General features: G+C 40.7%; 1 protein-coding gene across 1 annotated transcript; it reads right to left on the reverse strand.

Moving 5' to 3' along the window:
• Window positions 1-5,249: 5,249 nt before the first annotated feature.
• Window positions 5,250-7,733, reverse strand: gpr185b (G protein-coupled receptor 185 b). Its single transcript, XM_016276241.1, has 3 exons — window positions 7,715-7,733; window positions 7,307-7,633; window positions 5,250-6,505 (listed from the first exon to the last, which is right to left on the reverse strand). Exon 3 carries the CDS (start codon window positions 6,501-6,503, stop codon window positions 5,505-5,507), a length of 999 nt encoding a protein of 332 aa, XP_016131727.1. The 5' UTR covers window positions 6,504-6,505; window positions 7,307-7,633; window positions 7,715-7,733; the 3' UTR covers window positions 5,250-5,504.
• Window positions 7,734-11,423: the final 3,690 nt, after the last annotated feature.

Genomic DNA, 11,423 nt, shown 5'->3' on the forward strand with positions numbered 1-11,423 from the left:
CTATTTTAGTCGCATTACTGAAGTGCAGAATAGACATGTAAACACCTTAATCACATTATTACCGTCGTGTAGGACTTTTCGCCGCATTTTGCGACAGGATACACACACGGCAGTGGTCAACCGTTTGACGGCAAATAAAAGAGCTTCAACACCGCCGTCGTCGGTATGCAATTACAAGTAATTAACTGCACTTGACGCTTTCATAAAATAAAAAATGAAACACCCAAACCTGTACAGACATCATCACGAAGACGAACTAGGTTTATACCATAGACTGTATAAAAACATGGACGTAGTGTCCGTGACGTCACCCGTAGGTTCCTGAAGAGGTTTTTGAAGCTCAAAGTGGGCGGAGCCAGCCGTCTTGGCAGCGCGTCACCGCGCGTCTCTCCCGGATAATCGAAAATGGGCAAAAAGGCGGGAGCTGGTTGCTGAAACCACACCCACCTAGCTCGACGGTGGTGACCGCAGCGGCAATCCACCTGTCACTCAAGTGGCCACGCCCTTAATTATGCAGAATTTAAAGGCTTGATATAATTTAAACGGATGACTTATAAAAAAAAATGTACCCCCCTCACAGTTATCATGAAGGATAAAATTAGCTATATAAACCAAAATCATTTTTTGAACCAGGCTGTAAACATGTTTTTTTCTGCTGTAAAGTTGGGCATTTTAACATGGGGAGTCTATGGGATCGTGTGCCATTAATCGAACTACTAGAACATGTAAAACGGGAACATGACCGGAATATTCTAAAAGAAACTCATGTAAACACCATAATCATAATATTGGCTTATTTAGAATAAGGTAAATAATTAGATTACTGATGTCCATGTAAACGTGTTTTCCTTCTGTCTAATAACCAGGTGAACTCCATTAACCACTGTCCACCAAACGTTTAGTTCTCTCCCTTGTGCGTGTGTATCTGTGTGAGCAGAGCTGGGTAGTAGGCTAACTGATTGCATGTAATCTGGATCACGTAATTAAGTGCTTGTAATTGCATTTTAAAATGCTCGAAATCAGACTACGGTTACTTTTTTATTGATTACTATTCACACAACAGCTATAAATTATTCATTATTTATTGATTCTCCCTGATTCCTCTTTTTCATCTTTTAAATGTTCCTTTCTAAAATAGCCTAGCGCTAATATAGCCTACATTCAGAAAGTCCTCCAGTTTTGAGGACATTCACACAAAGACCAGTCATTATAGTCAGGTGGTATAATTACACAGAAAATTGAGAGGCCACACAGCATTTGATCACTTGGTTTACAAAAATCATTTCAGTTTTAAGAAGTGTTTCCTCAACATTTCAAAACTGCATCAACTACTGATGAACACATTAATGTTGTTTATTTGAATTATCACTCAGTAGGTTATTTAAACATGTATTTAGCTACTGTCTTGGGAAGTATTTTGTCTTTTAAACACATTAACAAACAGATTTCAAACAATGGGTTGTGGCCGGTTAGAGAGTCGGACTTGTACCCCGAAAGTGTCCGGGTTCGAATCTCATGTCCGGCAGGAATTGTAGGTGGGGGGAGTGAAAAACCAGCACTCTCTTCCACCTCAATACCACGACTGAGGTGAGACCCTTGAGCAAGGCACCGAACCCTCAACTGCTCCCCGGGCGCCGTAGCAATATGGCTGCCCACTGCTCCGGGTGTGTGTTCACAGTGTGTGTGTGTTCATTGCTGTGTGTGTGCACTTGGATGGGTTAAATGCAGAACACAAATTCCGAGTATGGGTCACCATACTTGGCCACACGTCACTTCACTCACTCACTCACATTAAAATGCACAAATTCATGTTATCTCTTATTTACATTTAATGCAGGGATTCTTTTTTTTTTTGTCAGCAAAACCTCTTTTGCTCAGTATTTTTACTTGAAGTACCCCTGAGATTTTAAGGTAGGCTAATAAGTAACACATTTGCATGCTCACGGTTCTCAGACTTTGATTAACGTTGAACATGACATGTGGGTAAACAAATTAAACATTTCATTTTTTTAGTAAGTGTTTTATTTTGATTCATGTTATTGTAAAATGATTTATTTTCATTTTACATTTTTTATTATTTACTTAATTATTAGCTTTTCATCAAACTCACAAACCCCGTTTGGTAAACCTTGACGTAATGTTTAATGCACTTTATGTTGTTAATAACAATGCATTTAATATATTTTTTTCTTTGCATTGTTACATTAATACTCCGACCGCTTGCTAATAAGGGCCACATAATTGTGCTGACAGTTTACCTACACAAAAACATTCCTTTCAGCTCTGTAGATCATATAGATCATAGTGAGACTTCATCAGTAACACAGAGATTTGGAATTTAAAGAATGGGCTCCATTTGGGTGCAGTGGTTACATAACCCCAGAGGCTCTTCTAAAGGCTTACTGTCTCTCTCCCCTACCTTATTTTAGGAAGGCGCCTTCTCGCTCTAATGTAGCTGTTGATGGGAAACACAGAGCTCTGCTTAATGGCCCAGAAAACGGATTTCAAGTTCCCTAGATAAATGTAACATTTCATGCTCTTCAAGGTTATTTTTAGCAGGGCTAGATTTAGTGATAATAGAGCTTCCATGCAGTTAGGTGACGTCATTCAGACGACCTCTCTCCATTTATGTATTCCAGAGCTGACATCACGACAGAAGACTAAGGTACGCTGGTTTCACGCTAGAGTAGCCTCCATCATCTGTACTGTAGCTCCAGAGGAATGCAGTCCGCTTGTATTTGATCCAATACTGACTAAAGATATGTGAAATTCTAGATGGCTGCCTGTCTGGCATATTTCAATTCTGTGATGATATCTGTGGTGTTAGTAATTAGATAGGTCACTTTTGAGCATGAGGCTGGGGGTGGACCATCTGTCTGTAGTCTGGGACACAAAAGGGCTGTCCCAGTCCAACAGAATGCTAAAGAGAGGACTGCATTGCTCTGCCGGTAGCCGTAGTGGGCTCCAATGTCTAAGAGAGTGTGGAATGCAGCCATTCCCCTGGCGTAGAAAGTGCGCACCACCTGGTTCTCTGGGTCTATTTTTGAGTTTTAACTTTTAGACCCATCTGTTAAAACTAACCACTACTAAACAGACTATATCCTGTCTGTGTTCAGAAGTCAAGCTCACTAGAAATCAACTATCTGGACCCCAAGCTGTGCTTCAGCCGCTGCAAATTTGAAGGTGAAGGGTACAGTCAGGTGATGTTACAAATCATAATCCTGGTTTTTACTGATCGGATCAACACATGAAATCAATAAGACACTAGTAAGTAAAATTATGGCACTTTCTGCCTTTTTAGTTTCATAATTTTTTTTTCTAGGAAACCATCGATAAGAATACAGGTACGGAACACACACACACCAAAACAACATCATAAAACTCATGCCCTGATGTGTATAAAAAATATACATTTCCATACAGCATTGCATAAGAAAAATAACCGCTGCACCCCTGAACAAACTGAATCTATGGCATCCCCTTTAATACATTGTAGTGGAGATACATTACATAACGGTAGAGATTTGCTGAAAAACACTGATATTTGCCAAGTGTTTTGTATTACGTGGGTTAGGTTATTTATTTATTTTTTTTATAAGTGGGCACAGTGTGACAGGTCACTGAACCCTACTCCTGACACAAGTGAGTGGTATATAAACAAATGATTCTCTCACTCTCGCACACACAACCACAAACAACCAGGCGTATCACACAATCGTGCAAAAAAAGACTGGAGAATTGTTTCACAGTGTCCAGACTGTGAAATAACTCCACACAAAAGTCCATCAGGTTTCGTACAGGTCACTAAGAGTATTGAGGTTAGTCAGAGGGCACCTGGATGGGCTCTCAAGGCCAACTTTGAATACTTGTACTACAATGTGAAAGCACATCCTAGAAAACAGTACAATTGATTTAAAGTGTTGAAACACCCTGATCTCACTAACCTATTCTCAGTCTGTTTTTATCATGTTCAAGTCAGGAAGTAAAATTAGCTCTGTTGATGGCCTCATTGTGATTGTAGCTCTATCAATGAACGTTGCACTTTAACTCATTATTGCAGAAGAGAAAAGGTAAGGCCAAAATTAAGATACTTTGCCGCAAATGAGGGGTCGTCAAAGAACAGCTGTGACATTCATACACCCTCGAAAAATACAAGGCTTTGTTACGGTCATATTTCAAGCTCCACAAATATCTATGCATATAAAATATTACGACAACTAATCCTTTAGCTATTAGTGAGGTTTCTTTTGCGCCATTTTGAAAAGCATAGTGTTTCTCTGTGTTGTCCTTTGAGGGGTTTTTTTTGGTTGGTTGTATAGCATAATATAAATCCATTTCAACAGATTTAGCTATGTGTTTTTAAATCTTACATGCTACTTCAAGGTCTTTTTGGCTGAATCTTTAGTACTTTCTGTCCCATTCTGGCCTAGTTATCTGATCTTTTACTAAGCCTTCATGCAGATCTATTTACACACTAGCCTGCCCCTAACTCAACTATATCTAATAATCACCAAGATAATTTTTCTGTACAGACCCAGAAGCATTTGTCTTATTTAAGCATTGATGTCTCAGTTGGCCTTCTGCAAAGCTGTCTTGAAAGATGTTGCCTGACGTGAAATTTAAAGCGTTGTGGCTGACACCTCATTTCACACTCAGACCTTCATTAACCCTGCCGTTTCGCACTAAAACCAAAATTTGTGCTCAATGGATTCCAGAAAAAAATGTGTGAAAATATGATTTGCTTTACAACTTTGTGGCAGAAGATATTTCACTGTCATTAGGGACGTTAGATAATAATAAACCAATTCAGCATGTCTAAACAAATTGGATTTTCCCAGGGATTTTTACATTTATGATAATACATTTCACTGCAAATGACAAATAAATTGCGCTTTAATGAAAGAGGTCATTTTTTCTTGCATCTGAATTTTAGTTTTTAAAAAAAGTGATTTGATAAAATTGGCTGGAAAGCGACAGATGCTCGCGAGACTGTGTTTTCTCTCTGTCATTCATACATTTTTAAGTGAACACAGATTTATGTGTTAGAGGCGGGTTTGCAAGGGAATAGCCTCATTGTACCTGCTGCTGTCCGTGGTGCTGAAAGAACTCTGTATAGCATGAGCATGTACATGAAAGCTGTCTTCACACAAATTAGGTCAGTTTTGTTATTTTGTTAACGGTATATATATATATATATATAAAATTTATTGATTAGATATATAGTATAGGCTATAGATTTGTGTCGCTGGGCCTGTACTAAATATCTCAGAATATCCAGATTATTCAGATCATGTTCAATTTGAACTGTCTTATGTCTGATACAACTTGAAATTTTGTGCATAGAGGTCTACTATGCATTAAAGACATCTAATTATACATTGCAGGTTGACATCTTGGATCGCAACACCTACTACACAACCAGCAATGTTTGACTGGGATCCCACCAAGGAAGGACATCATATCATTAACACTGACACAGTACAAACTAATTATGTGAGTCCGACCTATACATCGCTTGATGTCCTTGGCCGCAAGGAGAAGTTGGACGGCACGCATCCACAGCAGGCTAGCCAGAGGGATTTCTGGATGTCCGGATTTCTGTAAGCATATATGATTGGGTTTATGACAGAGTTGCATGTTGCCGGCAGCACTGTTGCATACGTGTAGATCATCGGGTAGCTGGAGTCTGCCACAATCGAATACATGGCGAAGGGCATCCAACATGCAGCAAAGGTGCAGAGGATGACGGAGAGCGTGGATACACCTTTTGTGGTGGAAATGGCCATGAACTGGTGCTGAACAGCAATTTGCTGCGCATGGCGGAAGGCAATCTTACAGATCTGCAGGTAAAGCTGCATCATGAGGGCAAACACCAGCAAAAACGTCACAGCGAGTACCACAGCATTGTTCTTGGTGACCGGCCGGCAGATACTGCAGCTGGCCTCGTCTCGGAGGCAGTTCCAGCCGAGCACTGGCAGTAGGCCCAGGATGATGCACACCAGCCAAATGAGAACCACCATGACATAGGTGAATGTCACCATGCGTTCCGTGTGGTAGGTCAGAGCGTTGTAGAGGGACAAGTAGCGATCCACCGTGATGGCCAGGATGTTGAGCACAGATGCAGAAAAGGCAGCGATCAGCAAGCCGACGGAGATCAGAGTTACAAACTCCGTGTTCAGCATATAGATAAAGACGAAATTGAGAATGAGGCCAAGTCCTGCGAGCAGGTCCGCAAACGCGAGGCTCCCTATCAGAATGAACATGGGGGCTCTCAATGTGGGCGTATAGAACAGGATGGCGATCACGATTGCATTCTCGCAGGAGATGAGCGTGCCCGTCACACACAGCGCAATGTCCCACGGGCTAACTGGAAGCGGCCTCAGCTCTGCCGTTCGCACCGGTGATGAGTTCCGCACATCCAGGAGATTCCACGTGCCCACCGTGGAGAGGGAAGAGGTGTTTTGAAGTTGGTTGCTCATTGCTGCTGCAAGAGAGTGAATCATAGCTGATGGTGGGGGGAGGGAGGGGGTGAAAGAGAGAGAGGGGTGCGGTAGTGAAGATAAGAGAGAAAGTGTATGTCAGTGGAAAGGCAGTGGGAATAGAGTCTCTGTCAAAAGAAATATGCCTGAAGCCCCCAAACCTGATAAAACAGTCTCTTATTTTTAGGCAGTCAAGAATTAAATTATTAGGCTAAGTAGGATATGCATTTACAAATGTTGTCATTAGCTAGAATTTTCAGATAGCTGGTAAAGTGTTGATTTGTGGTTAATTAGAAATTGAATAGTCGTTGAGCACTTAATAAGCACATTTTGAAGCAGCAAAACAATGTAGCAAATTGCATCCAGACGAAGCTGTAAATACACAATATTTCACTTAGTTTACTGCTGCATGTGCATTTCATCTCAAAAAGGCTATTAATTAAGCACCAGTCCCGACAAAACGCACGCACTTCACTTTGTTTCTATTTTTAGTAATTGTCTAAAAATAAAAAGCGCCACCTCAGTGCACGGGTCTCTTATGAAGGCATCGTTTATATGCTTCCAGAATCTACAATGATGCGCTTATGCCTGACGCCAGCGCAGCAGACACATTTTAACTCATTCTTTCATACATTTCCACCTCACAAACCTGGCTATATATAAACTGACCAAGAAAAGACTGCAAAGGACTCGGAGAGGTCAACCCTCCGCCAATTCGTTCAAATAGACTGGTGCCCGTTGAAAAACAATCATCGCAATTTAATGACACGTTTAACTAAGGCATTCTCTCACAAAAGAAAGCGCAAGTGCGCATCAGTTGACGGTACCTCAGTGCCATGAAGCTGCAATGCCTTTTTCTCCCCCGAGCTCGCGCGCAGTCCGTGCCTGTCATACGAGAGGAGATGGAGATGGAGGACCCGGAAAGAGACGGAGAACAACATAAAAGAAAAACTAAAATGCCCTTTGTTTCACGTAGTTGAGTAAAACCGTCATCTTTGGCGGGTCAAGTCCCGCGGAAAGGCGAGGTGCTCGTCGGTTAGCATGGCTAATACTGTTGGTAGGACGCTTGATATTCCCCTCAGTGGACCTTACCGATGATTCTCCCCTCTGACGTCAAGAGTCCTCACAACAGTCATGATCGAGTCTGTGAGATGCTGTGGACGGAATATGAATCATAAAACACGTTCAGACAACACTAATCCAAGTATAAAGTACAAGAGACGAGCGCGTCTCACTCGTGTCGTGTCGTTCCCCGCTGTACCGGACCCAATGTCAAAAAACAACACGATTCTGTCTTCTTTTTTGTTTGATTACCGACAACACTAAACTGTCCTGCTCACACAAAGCATCCAGATAAGTCTGCTTTGCGCGTCTCTATTGTTACAGCTTACGTCTCCCTCTTACGACATTCATGTGTCTTTTACGTGATATTATTACGCAACATATGGACACACGAGAATCCTAGAAAAATATTTAAAATCGTGATAATTATCTAGCATATCGAATTAGATATCTAATGTACTCGTTATTTTAGTTTTTAAGACCGACTGTAAGTGGTGAAAGGTGTAAGTGTGTTTCATTCAAGAGCTGAATGAGTGTTCGGTGGCGCGTGCGTCTCCCACTATGAGGACCCTGTCAAATACTCCCAACAGCAGATGTCTTAGGCTGTTTAATGTTAGAAAGTCACATTTCCTTGAATTGTGCATCTGCTAGCAAATATTGGCAGACGATCATAAGAATTCGTTTTGTAGCAGTATATGGCATACAGGTTTTACCTGCTGCAACATTAGGGCTGTTCTGATATCTCACAAAAGCCTGTGCACAATGTGCAAAACAAAAACTGGACAAGGAACTGTACAGGTTCAAACGAACAATGCACTGAAATTGGGTTTTGTTTGTGTGCTGAAAATAGAGCCACTGGGAGAGAAGGGGAGGACACTAAACTGTTTAAAGAATGCTGATTTTTTTTTTCATTGCATTTTCCCTGACAGAGAATCTTATGAATAAGCAGCCGTGATAAGAATTACAATAAGTCTCAACATTGCTTGAGCATTGGCCCTGCAATGGCTATTCATTGATGGGAGCTCCCACCAATCATCTTCACTCTCGCTCCCCCATTCATTTTCTCCGCACAGCATTGTGGGTAAGCTATCACATCATCATCACCCTCATACTTTTCTCAAAAGTATGCATGCACTGTTACAACAATAATCTACAACACATTCCTGCATTATCACATCCATGTGTCTGCACATATAACCTGATAAACATGTTTAAAAGTCTTTGATGCACAATGTCAACTGGAAATGCAGTTACACAACAAATCAAATGAGTCACTGCACACTCACCCTGTTGTTAGTTGAATAAACGCAGACCGATTTACTAAAATCCGCTCATTTAAATTAACTTATTACCCCACAGCTTTGTTCTTGTGTTTCTTAGCTCTGTCTATCTTAGTATTATGCAGCTATAGACCATCTAATGAACAAGTGCATGTCAATCTGGTGCTTAAGTTGTCTTGAGATACTGTATTGATGATTAAATAAATGTATTGCAATTCCTCCATTCAGCTGAGAAGACTATTACTGAACTCACGTCGACCGCGCAAAAACCTGCTGACGCTTCCCAAACGCTGGAACTCGCTCGTCAGCAGATGCTGGAGCATTGTGTGGGTGAGTATGTGTGTGCATGTGACTGCCTCATCAAATGTATTTATCTGCTGTGAGCAAGCCTGTGTACTTCTATTCACTGTCTGTTTGACAGCAGCAGCTTAAACACTCTCAATATGAAGTTTTTATTAACTGCGATTTTCTCAGTCGCTGCCCTCTCCAATCTAAAACTGTTTTCATTCTCCAGCGAGAGCGGCTCTTTAATGCAGCCCTCTGCTTCTTTCAGGCTTCTTTCTGCTGCCTTTCTTAATGACACTGCTGTGTGCCTTTTGAGTGAGTGGAGCAAATTACACCACTACAAAGTTAAAAGAGAGAGAGAGAGAGAGAGAGAGAGAGAGAGAGAGAGAGAGAGAGAGAGAGAGAGAGAAATGGTACAATTGTTGAGGTTTACACATTTTGAAGGCAAATGTGCCTTCAAAATCTAGGATTTAATACTCAAAATCAGTGTGAGTGAGAATAATTTTAGCATAGTCAGAGGCTTGTGTGCCAGCTGGATTTGTGTGAAGAGCTATAATAAGTGCAGCCTATTATGACCTTTAGTAGTCTCTTACAAATCTCTATGTGTGTATGTGTATAAATATATATATGCTAATGTAACTCTTTCATGGTAGTTAATGATTTCCAGATTCAGTCTGTTAGGTGGTTTGCAGTTTTTGTTTTACTGTTACACTGTGCTAAGCAATGGCACTATCATTTTCACTAGATAATATAATCAATTCAATAATCAACATTATAGTTTGGGGTCTGTAATGCAAAAGTACTGATGGCTGATTAGTAGAAAGTTCAATTATATAAGAATTGACTCTGAAATGTCATAATTTAGCTTAGTTGCTACAAAATACTGCAATTTAAAGGTTTGTAATGGTGTATTGATTGAATAATAGTGGTTAATTGTAGTGCATATTGATTTATGGATGAGTTATGGAGTAAGCCTGGGTGAAATTTGTCTAAAATGGCACATGCAAGAAAAGGTGGAAAGGAAGCTGGAGAGCTGCTTCCACTCAGGCTTTTCAGCAGCCATCATCTTCAGTTTTTTCCCTCCTTATTTGTCCTTTTTTCTGTACCTTTAACTTCATTTTCCCTCCATCTCCATGTGTCAAACTATAATCGTCTCCTGTTTCAGAGAAAAGTGAAAGTGCGGCAGACAGACGGAGAGCAAAGATGTGAATTTAATTGAATTTCACGTTATGAGAAAAACCTTCAACCTCAAGGACGATTTACATGTTTGAGAGAAGTCTGTCACTTTTACCCGAAGGTCCAGTTGTGACATTTTGAGGTCAACATATACGGCCATTATGGGGTCCAAGAAAAAAAAAAAGAAAGAAAATGAAACATGCATGGATGAATTGTTCACCAAAAGATCTATAATATATAGTTGTGTAAATTTTCATTTCATGCCATTTTAAACACAACTTGTGTGTGTGTGTGTACGCGTTTTTGTGACAAATGAGGACATAAATTTGTATAATGACAAAGGTATGACATAGGTATTACAAGGAGAAGGTGACTTTTCAGGACAGTACCCCATGTCCCCACTTTTCAAAACGCTTATAAATCACACAGAATGGAGTGTATTGAAAATCTGAAATAGCACAAAGTTTCCTGTAAGGGTTAGGTTTAGGGGTAGGGTTGGTAAAGGGCAATAGAATATACGGTCTGTACAGTATAAAAACCAAAACCTGTGAGTGAGTGAGTGAGTGAGTGATGTCTACATTAATATCTGCCTGGAGCTGGTGATACCAAGGGTCTAACTGGGTCAGTTTTTCCATCTAACAATGGCAGTATTATACCTGTAGGCACAGATTGCTGTTTATCACTCCACTTCTTTCTTTTTCCGTCCAATCTCTCTCTTGCTTTTGTCAAGATCTCTTCTTCACTCGATGGGGGATTAGTCTGCAGCAGTTAACTTGTGCGCAGTGGGGGTCTGGCTGGCTTGCGTGAGCAGCAGGTGCCCATGTGTGAAGAGTAATCCCAAGGGGGGTCAGAGACAAGTGTTAGCATCCACTCAGGGAAGACTTTTCCATAGCTTTCTCCCACAGCCTCTCTGACTGATGAGAACATGTCATTTCATATTAGCCCTATGAGGGAGACAGCAGGGGTTTGGGCATTTGTGTATTTATGGATTGTGTGAAGATGAGAGAGGAAGGCAGGAGCTGTGTGAAGATACGAGGTCAGATGAGGCAAATGCCAGCCAGAAAGAAGGGATAGTAGGGAGTAGATTGAGCAATTTAAAATTATTATTATTATAATTTTTTTATATATATATATATATATA

The sequence above is a fragment of the Sinocyclocheilus grahami genome, unplaced genomic scaffold, assembly GCF_001515645.1.
Source record: "Sinocyclocheilus grahami isolate Dianchi unplaced genomic scaffold, SAMN03320097.WGS_v1.1 scaffold99.1, whole genome shotgun sequence".
Taxonomy (NCBI): Eukaryota; Metazoa; Chordata; class Actinopteri; order Cypriniformes; family Cyprinidae; genus Sinocyclocheilus; species Sinocyclocheilus grahami.

What these genes read in the sequence shown, in the direction of transcription:
- gpr185b (XM_016276241.1), bottom strand. Translation starts at nt 6,503, where the DNA reads ATGATTCACTCTCTTGCAGCAGCAATGAGCAACCAACTTCAAAACACC.